The following is a 20,314-nucleotide window of genomic DNA, read 5'->3' as shown; positions in this document are numbered from 1 at the left end:
CCCCATGCTCTCTCTGCTAGGCTCTACCCCTACATTATCTATCATTCTCACACAATCACTTCAAAGTATAATATTATCACCACCTTAGAGTTGAGGAAGCTCAGGCTCATTTATTTTTAAAAATTAATTAAAATTTAAATAATAATAAATACTTCTATATTTGGATACCTATTATGAGCTAGACACTTAAAAAACATTTAATTATGAAAACCCTACCAAGTAGGCATTTTTATTTCAATTCCAGATGTGAGGAAACTGAGCCTCAGAGAGAGAAAATAACCAACCAGTCCAAAATCACATTGCTGATGAATGGCAGAGTTGGGAGTTAGGCCAAGGCCTACTCAACTCTGAAGCTCACCCTTTCTCTTTCTACCAGTGAGACCCTGTTGACACTCTGGCTGGAGGCAGCCCTGGGCAGGTTTCAGTGGAATGGGAAATAATGCATATAGCATGAGAACCATCCACTCTAACAGGGCAGACTCTGGGAAGCTGGCCCTGCTCCTGGAACTGACTTTGGAAATGCAAAAACTGTCTTTGGAAATGCAGTAACACACCAGGAACTGTTTTAAGCATTTTGCATATAATAATGTTATTAATCCTCACAAAATTCTGAGGTAGGTACAAGCATACCTTGGATATATTGCAGGTTCAGTTCCAGATCACCACAGTCAATATTGCAATAAAGGGAGTAATATGACTCTTTTGGTTTCCCAGTGCATATAAAAGTCATGTTTATACTATAGTAGTCTATTGATTGTGTGGTAACATTATGTCTAAAACAATTAACATACATTAATTAAAAAATACTTTAGGCCAGCCGGGCGTGGTATCTCATGCCTGTAATCCCAACATTTTGGGAGGCTGAGGTAGGTGGATCACAAGGTCAGGAGTTCAAGACCAGCTTGACCAACATGAATAAACCCTGTCTCTACTAAAAATACAAAATTAGCCAGGTGTGGTGGCACATGCCTATAATCCCAGCTACTTGGGAGGCTGAGACAGGAGAATCACTTGAACCCAGGAGGTGGAGGTTGCAGTGAGCCGAGATCATGCCATTGCACTCCAGCCTGGGCAGCAAGAGCAAAACTCCATACCAAAACAAAAACAAAACTTTAGGCTAGATGTGGTGGCTCACACCTGTAATCCTAACACTTTGGGAGGCTGAGGTGGGAGGATCACTGGAGCCCAGGAGGTTGAGCTATGATCCCACCACTGCACTCCAACCTGGGCAACATAGTAAGACCCTGTTTCATACAAACAAAATACTTTATTGCTAAAAAATGCTAACAATCATCAGAACCTTCAGTGAATGTTAATCTTTTTGCCGGTGGAGGGTCTTGCCTTGATGTTCATGGGTGCTGACTGATCATGTGGTAGTTGCTGAAGACTAGGGTGGCTGTGGCAATTTCTTAAGACAATAGTGAAGTTTGCTGCTTCAATTGATTCTTCTTTTCATGAAAGATTTCTCCTTTGTATGTGATGCTGTTTGATAGCATTTTACCCGTAATAGAACTTCTTTAAAAATTTGAGTCAATCCTCTCAAACCCTGCTACTACTTTATCCACACTAAGTTTATGTCATATTCTAAATCCTTTGTTGTCATTTCAAGGATGTTCACAGCATCTTCACCAGAGTAGACTCCATCTTAAGAAAGCATTTTCTTTGCTCATCTGTAAGAAGCAACTGCATCCAGTCAAGTTTTATTGTGAGATTGCAGCAAATCAGTCACATTTTCAGGTCCCACTTCTAATGCTAGTTCTCTTGCTGTTTCCACAAGATCTTAAATCTGCAGCTACTTCATTCACGGAAGTCTCGAACCCCACAAAGTCATCCGTAATTCCAAAGTTTGGAATGAATTTATTTCAAACTGCTATTAATGTTGATATTTTTATCTCTTCCCATGAATCACAAATATTCTTAATGGTATCTAGAATGGTGAATTATTTCCAGAAGGTTTCCAGTTTACTTTGCCCAGATCCAAATAAACCTTGAAAGTCAAAATTACTCCTTGATCCATGAGCTGCTGGATGGATGTTGTGTTAGCAGGCATGAAGACATTAATCTTCTTGTATGTCTCTATCAGAGCTCTTGGGTGACCAGGCACATTGTTAATAAGCAGGAATATTATGAAAGGAATATTTTTTCTTGAGAGTAGGTTTCAACAATGGGCTTAAATTATTCAGTAAACCATATCGTAAACAGATGTGCTGTCATCCAGGCTTAGTTGTTCGATTTCTGGAGCACAGGCAGGGTAGATTTAGCCTAATTTTGAAGGGGCCTAGGATTTTCAGAACGGTCAATTAGCATTGGCTTCAAATTAAAGTCACTAGCTGCATTAACCCCTTATGAGAGTCAGCCTGTTCTTTAAGCTTTGAAACCAGGCATTGACTTCTCTCCAGCTGTAAAATTCCTAATGGCATATTCTTCCAATGCTGTTTTGTCTTCATTGAAAATCATTTATTTAATACAGCCACCCTCAACAATGATCTTAGCCAGGTCTTCTGGATAACCTTGCTGCAGCTTCTACATCAGCATTTGCTGCCTCACCTTGCACTTTTATGTTATGAAAATAGCTTCTTTCCTTTAAGCCTCATGAACTTAAGTCTCGTAGCTTCAGACTTTTCTTCTATAGCTCCTTCACCTCTCTCAGCCTTCATAGAATTGAAGAGTTGAGGCCTGGCTTTGAATTGGGCTTTAATCTTAAGGAAAGATTGTGGCTGATTTATCTTCTATCCAGAGACCACTGAAACTTTCTACATATTGCCAATAAGGTTGTTTTGCTTTCTTATCACTTATGTGTTCGCCAGAGTAGCACTTTTAATTTCCTTCAATAAATTTTCCTTTGCATTCACAATTTGGCTAATATTTGGTGCAAGAGGCCTAGCTTTCAGCCCATCTTGGCTCTTTGCATGCCTTCTCACTGAGTTTAATTATTTCTATCTTTTGATTTAAAGCAAGACATGTGTAACTCATCCTTTCTTTCTTTCTTTTTTTTTAATTGCATTTTAGGTTTTGGGGTACATGTGAAGAACATGCAAAATTGTTACATAGGTACACACATGGCAGTGTGGTTTGCTGCCTTCCTTCCCCTCACCTGTATCTGTCATTTCTCCCCATTCTATCTCTTCCCAACTCCCCACCCCCCGTCCCTCCCCCATTTCCCCCCAACGGACCCCAGTGTGTAGTGCTCCCCTCCCTGTGTCCATGTGTTCTCATTGTTCAACACCCGCCTATGAGTGAGAACATGCGGTGTTTGATTTTCTGCTCTTGTGTCAGTTTGCTGAGAATGATGGTTTCCAGGTTCATCCATGTCCCCACAAAGGACACAAACTCATCGTTTTTTTTGTTTTTTTTGTAGACGGAGTTTTGCTCTTGTTACCCAGGCTGGAGTGCAATGGCACGGTCTCGGCTCACCATAACCTCCGCCTCCTGGGTTCAGGCAATTCTCCTGCCTCAGCCTCCTGAGCTGGGATTACAGGCATGCGCCACCACGCCCAGCTAATTTTTTGTATTTTTAGTAGAGATGGGGTTTCACCATGTTGACCAGGATGGTCTCGATCTCTTGAACTCGTGATCCACCTGCCTTGGCCTCCCAAAGTGCTGGGATTACAGGCTTGAGCCACCGCACCCGGCCAAACTCATCGTTTTTTTATGGCTGCATAGTATTCCATGGTGTATATGTGCCACATTTTCCCTGTCCAGTCTATCATCGATGGGCATTTGGGTTGGTTCCAGGTCTTTGCTATTGTAAACAGTGCTGCAATGAACATTTGTGTGCATGTATCCTTATAGTAGAATGATTTATAATCCTTTGGATATATACCCAGTAATGGGATTGCTGGGTCAAATGGGATTTCTATTTTTAGGTCATTGAGGAATCGCCACACTGTCTTCCACAATGGTTGAATTAATTTACAGTCCCACCAACAGTGTAAAAGTGTTCCTATTTCTCCACATCCTCTCCAGCATCTGTTGTCTCCAGATTTTTTAATGATTGCCATTCTAACTGGTGTGAGATGGTATCTCAATGTGGTTTTGATTTGCATTTCTCTAATGACCAGTGATGATGAGTATTTTTTCATATGTTTGTTGGCCTCCTGTATGTCTTCTTTTGTAAAGTGTCTGTTCATATCCTTTGCCCATTTTTGGATGGGCTTGTTTGTTTTTTTCTTGTAGATCTGTTTTAGTTCTTTGTAAATTCTGGATATCAGCCCCTTGTCAGATGGGTAGACTGCAAAAATTTTTTCCCATTCTGTTGGTGGCCAATTCACTCTACTGACTGTTTCTTTTGCCATGCAGAAACTGTGGAGTTTGATTAGGTCCCATTTGTCTATTTTGGCTTTTGTTGCCATTGCTTTTGGCGTTTTGGTCATGAAGTCCTTGCCTACGCCTATGTCCTGAATGGTTTTGCCTAGATTTTTTTCTAGGGTTTTTATGGTGTTAGGTCTGATGTTTAAGTCTTTAATCCATCTGGAGTTAATTTTGGTGTAAGGCGTCAGGAAGGGGTCCTGTTTCTGCTTTCTGCACATGGCTAGCCAGTTTTCCCAACACCATTTATTAAACAGGGAATCCTTTCCCCATTGCTTGTTTTTGTCAGGTTTGTCGAAGATCAGATGGTTGTAGATATGCTGTATTTCCTCTGAGGCCTCTGTTCTGTTCCATTGGTCTATATCTCTGTTTTGGTACCAGTACCGTGCTGTTTTGATTACTGTAGACTTGTAGTATAGTTTGAAGTCTGGTAGTGTGATACCTCCTGCTTTGTTCTTTTTGCTTAGAATTGACTTGGCTATGCGGGCTCTCTTTTGGTTCCATATGAAGTTTAAGGTGTTTTTTTCCAGTTCCATGAAGAAAGTCATTGGTAGCTTGATGGGAATAGCATTGGATCAACAAAATAGACAGACCACCAGCCAGATTAATAAAAAAGAAAAGAGAGAATAACCAAATTGATGCAATAAAAAATGATAAAGGGGATATCACCACAGAGTCCACAGAAATCCAAACCATCATCAGAGATTATTACAAACAACTCTATGCACATAAACTAGTAAACCTGGAAGAAATGGATAAATTCCTGGACACCTGCATTCTCCCAAGCCTAAACCCGGAAGAAGTCGAAACCCTGAATAGACCAATAACAAGGTCTGAAGTCGAGGCAGCAATTAAGAGCCTACCACCCAAAAAAAGCCCAGGTCCAGATGGGTTCACAGCCAAATTCTACCAGACATACAAAGAGGAGCTGGTACTATTTCTTCTGAAACTATTCCAGACAATCCAAAAAGAGGAAATCCTTCCCAAATCATTTTATGAGACAAACATCATCCTGATACCAAAACCCGGCAGAGACTCAACAAGGAAAGAAAACTTCAGGCCAATATCCATTATGAGCATAGATGCAAAAATCTTCAATAAAATACTGGCAAGCCGATTGCAACAGCATATCAAAAAGCTTATCCACCATGATCAAGTAGGATTCATCCCAGGGATGCAAGTCTGGTTCAACATATGCAAATCCATAAACGTAATTCACCACATAAACAGAACCAAAGATGAAAACCACATGATTATCTCAATTGATGCAGAGAAGGCCTTTGACAAAATTCAACAGCCCTTTATGCTAAAAACCCTCAATAAACTAGGTATTAATGGAATGTATCTCAAAATAATAAAAGCTATTTATGACAAACCAACAGCCAATATTATACTGAATGGGCAAAAACTGGAAGCATTCCCTTTAAAATCTGGCACTAGACAAGGACGCCCTCTCTCACCACTCCTATTCAATATAGTACTGGAAGTTCTAGCCAGAGCAGTCAGGCAAGAAAAAGAAATAAAGGGTATTCAAATAGGAAAGGAGGAAATCAAATTGTCTCTATTTGCAGATGACATGATTGTATATCTAGAAGACCCCATTGTCTCAGCCCAAAATCTCCTGAAACTGATAAACAACTTCAGCAAAGTCTCAGGATACAAAATCAACGTGCAAAAATCACAAGCATTCCTATACACCAGTAGCAGACTTAAAGAGGGCCAAATCAAGAACAAACTGCCATTCACAATTGCTACAAAAAGAATAAAATACCTAGGAATACAACTAACAAGGAACGTAAAGGACCTCTTCAAGGAGAACTACAAGCCACTGCTCAACGAAATAAGAGAGGACACAAACAGATGGAGAAACATTCCATGTTCATGGTTAGGAAGAATCAACATCATGAAAATGGCCATACTGCCCAAAGTAATTTACAAATGTAACTCATCCTTTCATTTGAACACTAGAGGCCATTGTGGTGTTATTATTAATTTGAGATGGTGTCTTTCTCTGTCGCCCCAGCTGGAGTGCAGTGGTGTGATCTTGACTTACTGAAGTCCCCGCCTCCTGGGTTCAAGCAATTCTCCTGCCTCAGCCTCCTGAGTAGCTGGGATTACAGGTGTCTCCTCCCCCATGCTTGGCTAATTTTTGTGTTTTTAGTAGAGACAGCATTTTGCCATATTGGCCAGGCTGGTCTCAACCTCTTCACCTCAAGTTGTCTGCCTACCTCGGCCTCCCAAAGTGCTGTGATTTACAGGCATGAGCCACCATGCCCGGCCTAATTTTAATACTGTTGTGTCTCAAGGCATAGGGAATCCTGAAGAGAGGGAGAGAGATGGTGGAATGGCTGGTTGGTGGAGCATTCAGAACACACACAACATTAAGTTCACTGTTTTAATACGGGTGTGGTTTATGGCACCCCAAAACAATTACAATAGTAACATCGAAGATTACTGATCACAGATAAACATGACAGATATAATAATAATGAAAATACTTGAAATATTGTAAGAGCTACCAAAATGTGACACAGAGACACGAGGTAAGCACGTACTGTTGGAAAAATAGCTCTGATAGACAAGCTTGAGATAGGGTCACCATAAACATTCAATTTGTGAAAATGCAATATCTGCAAAGCATAATAAGTTGAAGTGCAGTAAAATGAGATATTGTTTTAATTCCTACTTTATAGATGAAGAAACTAAGGCTCCAATAGGTAAGTTGCCCAAAGAGAGGGTTACACAAAGGCATGAATATCAGGAGACATTTTAGAAGCCATTTTAGAGGCTGCTACTCTCATCACATAGTGAGTAAGTGGTAGAATAGAGATTCCCATCCAGAAGCCTAACTCCAAAGATCATGGTTTTAACTTCAAGACTATATGGCCTTTTTGTTTAACAAGCAGTGGTTGAATTGCTACTGGGTGCACAGCCCTGTGCTACACACTGAAAGTACAGAGATAAAACTGACGCCAGGTCCAAGCTCATTTATGAGTATATACCAGAATTTCCAATTAGTTGGGATTCAGTTGGATGACAAGACTCTTCTGTTGGAGAGCTTGGGTACAGGGCTAGGCTCCAGAGTGTCTGTGAGACTAGACACTCTCACGGAATAACAGGGCATAATGTAGGGAGACTGAGGAGAGCTGAGACCTGGTGGCAGTGCAAGAGCTCAGAAATCCTGCCTGGGCCTCTAGACCAGGAAGAGTGACTTAATTCCAAATCCTGCAGAACAGGATTTAGGGACTGAACCTACAGATTGGTTGGGAGGTCTCTTCTTTGGAATTGGCTCTAAGGAGCTCAGGAAGCAGAGGCAAGGAGGAGTGGATCAAATACTGCTGCAGTGTTTCTTAGTCACAAACACACAGAGCTTTGGTGTGGATATGACAGATTTCTTTCAATAATGCCTAAGATTTCCAGTGTGAAATGTTCATTCATTCATTCATTTATTCACTCATCTATTCATCTATTCATTTATCCTCCCACTCACTCATGAGCTGGAGAAAATGATATCTTCCAGAAATCATAGGGACAACTGCTATATGTGATCAGAAGGAATACTCTGATAAGCTGATTGAGATGGAGAGTAAGATGCATAAAGACCTTGTTCAATTAACAGGAGATGGTGAGTGCTCTCCAAGGAGGGTGAGTATGTTAGATGCAGGTTTTGTTTTATGAAGTTAATGCAAGTTTGGGCTGGAGCTGAATTGCTGAGAACATGGAGAAGCCAAACCCTGGCAGAAACAACTGGTATCTTTGTTTTTCTTCTCTTCACATATAATCTATCACCATTCCTTATAATTTTACCTTTTAAATACTTCAGTGAATCTGTTCTTACTCGATCCCCGTTGCTACCACTCTAGTTCAAATTCTTTTTTTTTTTTTTTTTTTTTTTTTTTTGAGACAGAGTTTCACTCTTGTTACCCAGGCTGGAGTGCAATGGTGCGATCTCGGCTCACTGCAACCTCTGCCTCCTGGGTTCAGGCAATTCTCCTGCCTCAACCTCCTGAGTAGCTGGGATTACAGGCATGCGCCACCATGCCCAGCTAATGTTTTGTATTTTTAGTAGAGACGGGGTTTCACCATGTTGACCAGGATGGTCTCGATCTCTTGACCTTGTGATCCACCCGCCTCGGCCTCCCAAAGTGCTGGGATTATAGGCTTGAGCCACCGCACCCGGCTCAAATTCTTATCTAGTCTGACCTATACTATTGCAAAGATTTTCTAACCAGCCTTCCTTTCTCCTATCTCTTCTTCCAGTCTATTCTCTACACCATTGTCAGAGTGATCGTTTTTTAAATCTCAGATCTAATTATGTTAATCCCTTGGCTCAAAATCTTTGATCTTAAAAGATAAAGTCCATATCCCATAGCATACTATTCAGAGCTCTTTCTAGCTTCATCACCTACCTATGTCCCATTTCCCACCATTCCTTAAGTTCTTCAGGAGTACTCACTGTCAAAAACTCTCCCTTCTGCCAAAATACCTTTCCTTTACTTTTCTGCTTGGAAAACTCTTCTTTAGAAAAGTTGTTCTGCTCAGATGTACTTTATATAGTAGGGAAAAAAGATAGAATAGTTGTTCTCCTTATATTGCCAAATAAGCACATCTTCATGTGATGCTCCTGGGCTCAGTGAAGATTCTGCCCATGGGAATCATTATGCTGTCTGCCACATAGTTCCAGTTCTCTTCCTGAGCATATTATAGTATTGTACTTTCTTACCCCTTGAAAGTTGGGTGTGGATATGTGACTTGCTTTGGCCAGTGAAATGGGAAAAGTAGAAGTTTTAAGAGTCAATATATGACTCTCATACTTTCTTCCCCTCTGGCAGCTGCTGTCAGTCTTTATCCTTGAATAAAGATGACAAAAAGCAGAACACTCAGCCAATCCTTAATGGACATGTAATAATAATAAAAAATAAAACCTTGTTGTTTAAGCTACTGAGATTTGGGATTGCTTGTTCCTGAAGAACCCAGGCTATCTTAAAGAATATATTATCTCCACTTTGATATCTTCCATAGCTAGCCCAAACCACCATGTTTCTGCTTTACCTGAACTTGTATGACTCATTTCCTGTTGTGTTTTTTTTGTTGTTGTTGTTGTTTGGTTTGGTTTCTTGAGACAGAGTCTTACTCTTTCACCCAAGCTGGAATGCTGCCGTGGTGCCATCTCAGCTCCCTGCAACCTCTGCCTCCCAGGTTCAAGCAATTCTCATGCCTTAGCCACCCAAGTAGCTGGTGCACACCACCACGCCTGGCTAACTTTTGTATTTTTAGTAGAGACAGGATTTGCCATGTTGGTCAGGCTGGCCTCAAACTCCTGACCTCAAGTGATCTACCCACCTCAGCCTCCCAGAGTGCTGGGATTACAGGCAGGAGCCACCATGCCCAGCCAACTCATTTTCTTTATACCACTCATCTGATGCTGATGACATTTTGCCTCACATTGCTAATTATCAATTTGCTGTTATATCTTAGCTGCCTTCACAACTCTGTTGAGGCTTCCTGAGGTCAGGGCTGGTGCTTGTTTCTTGTTATTATCACACTAAGTATAGTTCATAGCTAAGGCAATATTTTGTAATGGGTGCAGGAAAGAGATTAGTTATGAATGAATCTCAGTTTCCTCACCTGTAAGATAGAGTAACAACATATATTCTCCAGGGTTTTCCAACATTTGTGGATAACAGGTGCAACCTGTGTAAAAATAATGGCATAATGAAATTATTGTTCTCATTATTTATTTTTATTATAACTATAGATGGTGTTCAGTAGATGGTTGTGAATAAATCAGTCCTTCATTGATGGAGGTGTGGTGGTACCTGCATTAGACATAGAGTAAGGGTGGCTTATGCCTGTACTCCCGGCACTTTGGGAGGTTGAGGCAGGAGGATCACTTGAGTTCAGGTGTTCCAGACCAGCCTGGGCTACATAGTGAGATCTTGTCTCTATGAAAGTAAAAAAAAAAAAAAAAATTAGCCAGGCATGGTGGCATGTGCCTGTGGTTCCAGCTACTTAGGAGGCTGAGGTGGGAGGATCACTTGAGCCTGGGGTTCGAGGCCGCAGGGAGCTGTGACCATGCCACTGCACTCCAGACTGAATGACAGAGCAAGACCCTGTCTCAAAACAAAACAAAACAAAACAAAAAAGCATGGCACAGTTGTGGGTGCCTGTAGTCCTAGCTATTTGGGAGGCTGAGGTAGAGGATCACTTGAGCCTAGGAGTCCAAGGCTGCAGTGAGCTATGATGATTGTGCCACTGTTCTCTAGACTGAGTGACAGAGTGAGACCCTATCTTTAAAAAAAAAAAGAAAAAGTCCTGGATTTAAGGCCTAGCTTTTGTCACCAGCTTTGTGAGCTTGCCCTTGGAAAAGTCACTGACCCTTTCTGCATATTTTGCATTCTCAACTATAAAATATAAATAATAATGACACCTACCTCACTGAAATCTCATCAAATTTAAATGAGATAATATGTGAGGAAATGTTTCATACCTGCTTAAGGATCACACATTCTAAAACTGTAATGATACAGAGAAGATGACTGGTCCCTCACATGATTATGTGGAAAATTTGGAAGCATCCCCGTGTGCTCCAATAACCCTTTGCTGTTGGTCTTGTCTTTGTTGCTTGTTTACGTATTTGTCTTTCCAACTAGGCTATGAGCTACTTGCGACTAAGAATTGTCTTAAAGTCATTTTTTGAAAAAATATTTATTTTTCCTTATTGTAAGAGTAATACATAGGCAAGAGACACTATACAAAAAAATAATAAGTAATACATTGTAAAGATAAGGAAAACACATAAAGAAGTCCAGGCACAGTGGTTCACACCTGTAATCCTAGCACTATGGGAGGACAAGGTGGTAGATTGTTTGAGCTCTGGAGTTTGAGACCAGCCTGGGCAACATGGAAAAACATTGTCTGTACTAAAAAATACAAAAAATAGCTGGGCATGGTGGTGTGCTACTCAGGAGGCCAACATAGGAGGATTGCTTGAGCCCAGGGGGTGGATGTTGCAGTGAGCCGAGATTGCTCCACTGCACTCCAGCCTAGGCAACAGAGTGAGACCCTGTCTCAAAAAAAAAAAAAAAAAAAAAAAAAAAATTACATGAAGAAAATTTAAATCTCAGTAGTTCTTTTATTCAGAAATAATTTCTGTTAACCTTTGATGTATTTCTTCCATTTTTTTCTGTGCACATATAGTTACAAAACTAATATATCACACATATAAGCATTGCCTCATGTCACTGAATATTCTTACATACATGAACTTACATAAAAATTCTTATATTTTAATCATTCTCCTATTGTTGAATATATAAGTTGATGATATGTTTTTACTGTCTAGGTAAAGTTGTAACAAATGTGTTTTTGTACATACATATTTGTCTGAATTTCTATTTTTATGGGGAACATTTTTCTAATTATGTAGGAGAAATTCCCAGAATAAATATTTCTGGGTTAAAGAGTATGAACATTTTTAATGCTCTTAAGACTTTCAAACTGATTCCCAGAAAGGCTGAACCAAGTTCCACTCCCACAAGCAAGGTGTAAAGTTGCATGTTTTACTGCATGCTTATCAATAATGGGAATTATTATTTTAAAAAGGGAGCTGGGAGCAATGGCACAAACCCTTAGTCCCAGCTACTTGGAGACTGAGGTGAGAAGATTGCTTGAACCCAGAAATTCAAAATTGCAGTGAGCTATGATGGTGCCACTGCACTCAGACTGGGCAACAGAGTAAGGCTCTGTCTTTAAAAAAAAACAACCAAACAAAAATAAGGTTAAAACTTTTTATGTAATAAGTGCCCACTCAACATTTCTTCTGTGACTTGTTCATGCCCCTTGTCTACTTTTCTATTAGGATTTTAATTATTCTTATTAATTTCTATGAGATTTTAAAAATCATTTCATTCTAGTCACAAAGCATAATACAAGACACATAATAGATGCTCCTTAAATATGCCTTGGGTTATTAGTTAATTGTTTTGGGGACTTTTTGGGAATCAAAGCAGACTTTCTAAGAGATTGCTTCTTTCCTTTTCCTGCCCAGGACACAGCTGGGCAGGAGCGGTACCGGACCATCACAACAGCCTATTACCGTGGAGCCATGGGCTTCATTCTGATGTATGACATCACCAATGAGGAGTCCTTCAATGCTGTCCAAGACTGGTATGAGACTCTCGTATTCATTCATTCATTCATTTAGCAAATTGTTCATTAAAACCTGACATGTGCTGTGAGGTCCTGGATTGTGTGCTAAGGAAGCCCAGATGAATCAGACATGGCTCCTGCCCTCAGGAGTTCACAGATGAGAGAAGACAGATCCGTAAGAAGGAATGAAAATATCATGTGATAGGCCAGGCATAGTGGCTCACGCCTGTAATCCCGGCACTTTGGGAGGCTGAGGTGGGCAGATCACCTGAGGTCAGGAGTTCGAGACCAGCCTGGCCAACGTGGCGAAACCCTGTCTCTACTAAAAATAAAAAAAATTAGCCAGGTGTGGAGACATGTGCCTGTAATCCCAGCTACTCAGGAGGCTGAGGCAGGAGAATCGCTTGAACCTGGGAGGCAGAGGTTGCAGTAAGCTGAGATCGCACCACTGCACTCCAGCCTGGGTAACAAAGTGAGACTCTATCTCAAAACAAAACAAAAAAAGGTAAAAGAAAATATCTTGTGCTGGCTGCAGTGAGGAAGAGAGGCATCAGGGCTGTGGAACCCAGCAGAGGGCTCTCTGACCCAGTTTAGGGAGTCAGGGAAGGTGCCCTGGAGTTGCTGACACATATGCTGCATTTTGTAAGATTAACAGGAGTTAGCCCGAGGGACAAATTAATAAGGATGTTCCAGAAAAAGAGTACAGATGTGCAAAGGCGAGAAAGTAGGCACAAGTGTTGAAGGGCACAGGTCATGAAGGATTTTGTGTGACACTATAAGGTGTTTCGATTCTGTCCCATAGGTGATGACATATGAATTGGAAACCAACAGGTTCAGACTTGTGTTTTAGGAATATTATTATAGCTCTAGTGGAGAGTGAATCCACATAGCACTTCTCTATAAAGTTTATCCCTGGGCTGAGCAGGGTGTCCAGGAGCACATATAGTCTAAGTCCATCAAGGCTCAATACGCAATGGAAATCAGTATAGCACCTCAGAGGTGCAACCTTTGAGCAACATACAGCTTTCCTCCTGGGGCACAATTCCCAGAGAGGGAGCCTGAGGGGAAGGACATGTGAGACGGAGGGCCAAAACCCAGTGTCCCTGCTCAGATGAGGATGGGGGAAGGTGGGACATCTGTGTGGTGGCTGTCCTTCAGAGTCAGAGGCTGAGCAGGCTAGGCACACAGCAGCAGTGCTGGCCAGTGCTGGGTTTGTCTCCTGCTCCTTTTGCCTAATAGTGACCATTCGAGGACTTCACTTTTCCCAAGGAGCAGTTGTAATTGTGTGAAGCTGCATTGGCTTCACATACACAGCTTGAGCTGAGAATGACCTTGTGGGCTGCCTACTGCACTCCCCTGTTCTGACCAGCAGTTCAGGGTGTCATCAGCATGTCTGTCATTCCTTGGGGGTCTGTGTTCTCCTTTTCTACCTCTTATCCTCTTCTTCCTCCTTTCTGCCCCTTCCTTTTTAACAACTCTTTCTTCCCTCTGCCTTGGATCTTTCTCCTCTCTTTCCTCTCTGTTCTCTTCCCCTTCCCTTTACTCTCTCCACTCATTATTTTCCTCCCTTCATTCCCTCTCCCTGCCTCTCCTCTTCTCTCTCACCATATCTCCCCTGAAGTGTCTCCACACTGCCCATTCCCTGTTGGCCTTGACCCCCTTCCCTTCCTCCCTCAGTCTCTATTCTTTCTGCCTCAGGAACACAATGACTTTAACACCTGGTGACGATTCCTCCAAGAATAACCTGAGTTTGTTGCTAATCTGGGATCTGAGAGGAAATGGGGTGGGAGGAGGGAGGACGATGAAAGAAAGAGTAGCATAGGAGACAAGGAGAGCTGGCCCCAGGTGCCTGCCTTAAGTCTGAAGACTGAGTATCTGTCTCTCCCAAGCCCCAGCCTTTGAGTTTTGTCTGTGGGCAACTTGGTCTCAGCCTCACCCCTACCTGCCATCTAAGCCCCAGTGACCAGAATGGGGCCTGGTTTCTTGTGGGCCCACAACAAATGGTGGCTGAGTGAATTACATCCTTTGAGGGAATGGCTTCTCACCATAAATGAGAAAGTTGGTGGTGAGATCAGCTTTAGGAGCAGGGTCAGTAATAGGTTCAGGTTGCAGTTAGGGTTGAGTTAGATTGTCAGTGTCAGGGTAGGGTCAGATTCAAGATCTGCTTCAGGACTAACCGTTCACTGGCTCATTCATTTATCAAACATTCACTGACACCTTCTCTGCTCTGTCATTCTGTGCTGGGTATTGGCATCCCAAAGATGAATAGGCCAGTTCTTGCCCTCAGGGAGAGATAGAAATTCAGCAAAGAGGAAGTAATCATTTCTACCTGATGGGGTCTTTGGGGAATGTTAGGCCCATGTCCACAAAAAGTTGTCTCCATAATGTAAGAGATTTCCTATTTTATTTCCTCTTAAAATTTTGTTTTTAATTATAGAATTAATACTTGTTCACTTTCAAAAATGTGAAAAGTATGGAAATTTGAAAAGCATTTTTAAAAAGTCTTATAATCATCTTACATGAAGGTAACCACTGCTGACATTTTGGTTTCTGCAAATAATCATAATCTAAGACTTCAGGGAAGGTTTATGAATCACAGAGGAGGAGGTGGAGGCTAAGTGGATCTAGGGGAGCTTGAAAAGGCTCTCCTCCAGTTGTTGTGGGAACAGCACTGGGCCCTGAAGGATGAGTTAGTTGTGGGGGAGGAATTCCCAGTGTAGACAAAGGCACAAGCCATGGAAGAGCTTTTGGGAAATGAGTAAAAAGGTTTGAGGGGTGGGAGAATGGGTAATGAGGCTGGAGAGAGAGAGCATGAATGGTCTTGAACTGAGGAATCTGGACTTGATCACATAGCTAGCTGGGGGCCAGAGAAGGCTTTTAACAAAGGATACATTGTGATCAAATACTTGTTTTAGAAAGAGCTCTCTGCCTAGTGAGGAGAGGGATGGCCAGACATGGTAGAGGTGGACTTCAGAGAGAGGGATGAGGTTTGCAGCCAGGGCTTAGGAGTCAGCATCTGCGACAGCCAGCAGGGGCAAGCACCTCTACGTCCTTAGTTGAATTAATTGGCAGTAACTTGGGTGTTGCTAGTCCTGTGGAAGAGAAACCATTGCTTCACACTTTGCAGTTTTCTTTTTGCCATAGGAGGGTGTGTGTCTTGGTCAGTTTGGGTTGCTATAACAAGAATACTATAGACTTGGTGGCTCAAATGACAGACATTTCTTTCTCACAGTTCTGGAGCTAGGAAGTCCAAGATCAAGGCATCAGCAGCTACAGTATCTGGAGACAGCTGGCTTCTTGTATCCTCCCATGGCCAAGAGAGAAAGAAGGCTCTACCCTCTTTCTCTTCTTAGATGGACACATTTATTAGAACTCTAGCCTCATTGACATAATGATGTCCCAAAGGCTCCACCTCCAGATACCATTACATTGGGGATTAGGCTTCAAGATGTAAATCTGGAGTGGGGAACCAGACATTCAGCCTATAGGAACATGATTAACGCATCTCTTTCCATGTCATTTTAGGGCTACTCAGATCAAGACCTACTCCTGGGACAATGCACAAGTTATTCTGGTGGGGAACAAGTGTGACATGGAGGAAGAGAGGGTTGTTCCCACTGAGAAGGGCCGGCTTCTCGCAGAGCAGCTTGGTATGTAGATGACACATGTGTGTGCACGTGTGCATGTGTACACATGCTCATGAGAGTGGGATAAACAGGGCATGAGTGTATTTGTATTTATGACATTAGGGTTGTAATTATGAATTATGTACCTATGTGATCTGTTTTTATATTTGTACAATGTACATATGGGCTTTATACTGTGAGTTTTAGATAATTCGTCATTTTTGATGTGTATGTATTTGTTATATTGAATATGTAAGTAAAAAAATTTTTTTTTTTTGAGACGGAGTTTCGCTCTTGTTACCCAGGCTGGAGTGCAATGGCACGATCTCGGCTCACCACAACCTCCGCCTCCTGGGTTCAGGCAATTCTCCTGTCTCAGCCTCCTGAGTAGCTGGGATTACAGGCACGAGCCACCATGCCCAGCTAATTTTTTGTATTTTTAATAGAGACAGGGTTTCACCTTGTTGACCAAGATGGTCTCGATCTCTTGACCTTGTGATCCACCCGCCTCGGCCTCCCAAAGTGCTGGGAGTGTCCTAGTGTAAAAACAAACCCATTATTCCAGAGAAGCACTGCTCTTCATTGTCAACTGTAGAGCAGACTGTATGCTGAACGTGACCACGTCCTGAATATCAAACATCCTTTTAGCACTAAGTATTTATATGCTGTTCTTACAGTTTATCTCAATGCAAATTCATGCTTCTCACCAAAATACAATTCACAACAAAAGTAATTGTATGAAGGAACAAAACTGTGTCGTTCGAGTATGTAGCTCATTGATGTCCTGACTTTTTCCAAGGTTAAAATATTCTGTGCTTGTTTGAGGCCCAGGTATGTCTCAGTAGCCCCAAAGCAGAACTCTACCTACCTTTGCTTAAAAGAAGAGCTTTTATTTTATGTATTGGGGTCCAGGTTAAGGTTGCCTTACAAAAAGAGTTCCATGCCTGTAGGTTTGAAAGTTTGAAATCTTCCTCTAGAATAGATGTACTGCTTAGCTTTTAGCCAGTCTAAGTATATCTCACATCCTAAGTGTTGTTAAGTATTGAGGAGTGGAGAGTTTAAGGTTACACTCTCTGACAGTTTCTGAAGTACAGATATTTGGGCTTGTAGGTGGGTAATCTGTATAATATATAAGTGTGAATTGTATATTGTATATATTTGTATTATGTGTATTATGAGTATATATGTGTGTGTTGTATACTTTTTTCTCCTCAAGGTGGCCTGTAAACTGTAGCAAACTATAACTGCTTAATAAACAGGGAGGTTGGGTCATCTTGGGCTTTGCTGTTTCTACACTATCACAGAGGTTCTCGGAGTCCAGAAAGTGCCTCCACATGGTCCATAGAACAATAAGCAAGTGATGAAGTCCACACCTGGAGAACTTCAGACTGTCCCTTTAGGCCAGGCATCCCCAAACTTTTTACACAGGGGACCAGTTCACTGTCCCTCAGACCATTGGAGGGCCGCCACATACTGTGCTCCTCTCACTGACCGCCAATGAAAGAGGTGCCCCTTCCTGAAGTGCGGCGGGGGGCGGATAAATGGCCTTAGGGGGCCACATGCGGCCCGAGGGCCCATAGTTTGGGGACGCCTGCTTTAGGCTTTCAACCTGCAGTCTCCCGGGAGGCTCCCAGCACTCTCCCTGGACTGACTATTTCATTTGCTTGGAATGCTCTCTTCTACACCCCATCTTCCACCCTCATCCAGCGGACGAGCCCCCATTCAGCTTTCAAAACAGCTCAAACTTCACATCTTCTATGAAACATTTCTTAGTTCCCTGCCAGAGTTCTTTACTTTGTTTTCTCACTTAAGGCACCCCATACATAGAAGTGTCACAGTACCCATCACACTTGGATGCACTCATTTACTTGTTTGTCTCCTGAAATTTCCTTGCAGACAGGAAATGAGTCTTGTTTGTCTTTGTGCCTACTGTGCCTAGCATACAGCTGGGCATGGAGGATGCAAAAATATATTTGATTAACTTTATGATGGTAAGTATTCGGATACTTCATTTTATTGTCCAATAAGACTTCCTGAGTACCTACTCTGTACTAGGCCCTGAGCTGTGAAATAGGATGCATTCCCTGACCTGAAGAAGCTCGATCTAGTGAGAGCCTACAGTGACAGTCATAGCCCAGGTGGTGAGGACTGTGATAGAGGGATGTTGGGACAGCATAGAGGAGGAACCTGATTCTGCTGAGGTCAGAGAACATGATGCGCAAGTGGAGTCTTGAAGATAAGTAGGTGAGTCAAGTGAGGAAGAGAGCTAAGGGCTCCCCAGTCGGGGCAAAGACAAGGAGCCCTTGGTCAGGGAACCATAAATCACTAGATGGTATGAGTCTGGAGTAATGTTGCCCAAGGTGGGGAGCTCATGCTACTGGAATTGTGCAGGATGATTTTCTGTATTTATTTTCTAATACATATTTGGGTATGTATTAGAAAAAAATATAACCAGCATGCCAAGCCCTTCTCACTAAGGTTTTTTTTTTTTTTTTTTTTTTGAGATGGAGTTTCACTCTTATCGCCCAGGCTGGAGTGCTGGGGTCCAGGGTAAGGTTGGGGCGATCTCGGCTTACTGCAACCTCCGCCTCCAGGGTTCAAGCAATTCTCCTGACAGCCTCCTGAGTAACTGGGGTTACAGGTACCCACCACCATGCCCAGCTAATTTTTTGTATTTTCAGTAGAGATGGGGTTTCATCATGTTGGCCAGGCTGGTCTCGAACTCCTGACCTCAGGTGATCCACTTGCCTTGGCCTTCCAAAGTGCTGGGATTATAGGCATGAGCCACCATGTATGACCATTCTGAGATTTTTAAAAGGTGAATTGGTTAAATATTTATTAGCTGCTTACGCTGTCAGGCACTATTTATTCTAAGTGTTTTAAAGTATTATACATCTAATTTAATCCCCCTAAAATCCTTCAAGATATATGCTTTCCTATCTCCACATTGTGTGTGTGTGTGTGTGTGTGTGTGTGTGTGTGTTTAACAGATGAAAAAAGTGAGGCACGGAGAAGTCGAGTAACTTGCCAAAGTCACACAGCTTGTGAGAGGGTAGAACCAGGATTTCAACCCAGGCAGTAGTCTGGCTCCCAGAGCCTGTGTTCTTAACCACTTAACTTTACTAAACAGCAAATGTGGTAATCATAGTTGATATATATTGAAGAAGGCACTACGTAAAATATTTAGTATTAGTTATCTCACTTAAGTCTCTTTATAAACCTTAAGGTAGATATTATAGAGCATGTCCAATATTCTCAAAAATGAAGTTCAGAGAGATTAAATAACTTGCTCAAGTTTATACTATTAGCAAGTGGTGAAATCAGTATAAATCTTGGTGAGGAACACAGATAGAACACATGAGATTAAATCTTAGTGCACTGTTTTTAGGAAGGCACTTGAAGAAGACTTAATGAATTGCTTAGATTTTGGCAGGTCAAGGTAACCCATCTCTGCCCAACTCAACTCCCTGAGCTTTCTGCTACTGATCACCAGAACTTGCCTATTTACATGTTTATCTCTTCTCCTAGGCTTTGAGAGCATGAATTGTGTCTGATTTGTTTCATGATCCTAAGGACCCAGCACAGGGTAGATATTCATTAATACATTTTACTTATTCAGTGAAAAACATTTATTGAGCACACTAAGCCAAGTTCTGCTCTGGCACTTAGGATATAATGAATGACGAACAAACAGCTGCAATCCTTACCATCATGGGACTAACGGGGAAAGAGACATTAAACAAATACTTACACAAATATTAATTAAAAAGTGTGTAAAGGAACTGTATGGTATGTGAATTATATCTCAATAAAGCTGTTAAAATTGTGATGTTTTACTTGAGTTAGGACTTCTGTTATGGCAAGTGATAAAATCACAAATCAAACTAGCTTTAATAAATAGAATTGGTTGGGCACAATGGCTCATGCTTGTAATCCCAGCACTTTGGAAGGCTGAGGTGGGTGGATACTTGAGGTAAGCCTGGTTTGATATCAGCCTGGTCAACATGGTGAAACCCCATCTCTACTAAAAACACAAAAATTAGCCAGTTGTGGTGGTTGGCACCTGTAGTCCCAGCTACTCGGGAGGCTGAAGCAGGAGAATTGCTTGAACTCAGAAGGTGGACGTTGCAGTGAGCCAAGATAGCCCCCCACTGCTCTCCAGCCTGGGTGACAGACCAATACTCCATCTCAACAAAAGGAGGAGGAAGAGATAATGTATTAGCTCCTGT

General features: G+C 41.9%; 1 protein-coding gene across 1 annotated transcript in view; it reads left to right on the top strand.

The window, feature by feature from the left end:
- Positions 1-20,314, top strand: part of RAB3B (RAB3B, member RAS oncogene family) — a 94,704-nt gene that overhangs the window by 53,878 nt on the left and 20,512 nt on the right. The window contains exons 3-4 of the mRNA XM_010349095.3: positions 12,359-12,477; positions 15,985-16,109. Of these exons, the coding sequence (XP_010347397.1) occupies positions 12,359-12,477; positions 15,985-16,109 (244 nt within the window). The remainder of the gene's footprint in view (positions 1-12,358; positions 12,478-15,984; positions 16,110-20,314) is intronic.

The sequence above is a fragment of the Saimiri boliviensis genome, chromosome 11, assembly GCF_048565385.1.
Source record: "Saimiri boliviensis isolate mSaiBol1 chromosome 11, mSaiBol1.pri, whole genome shotgun sequence".
Lineage (NCBI taxonomy): Eukaryota > Metazoa > Chordata > Mammalia > Primates > Cebidae > Saimiri > Saimiri boliviensis.
The sequence above is the reverse complement of the archived record's forward strand: the minus strand, read 5'-3'. Positions and strand labels throughout refer to the sequence as shown.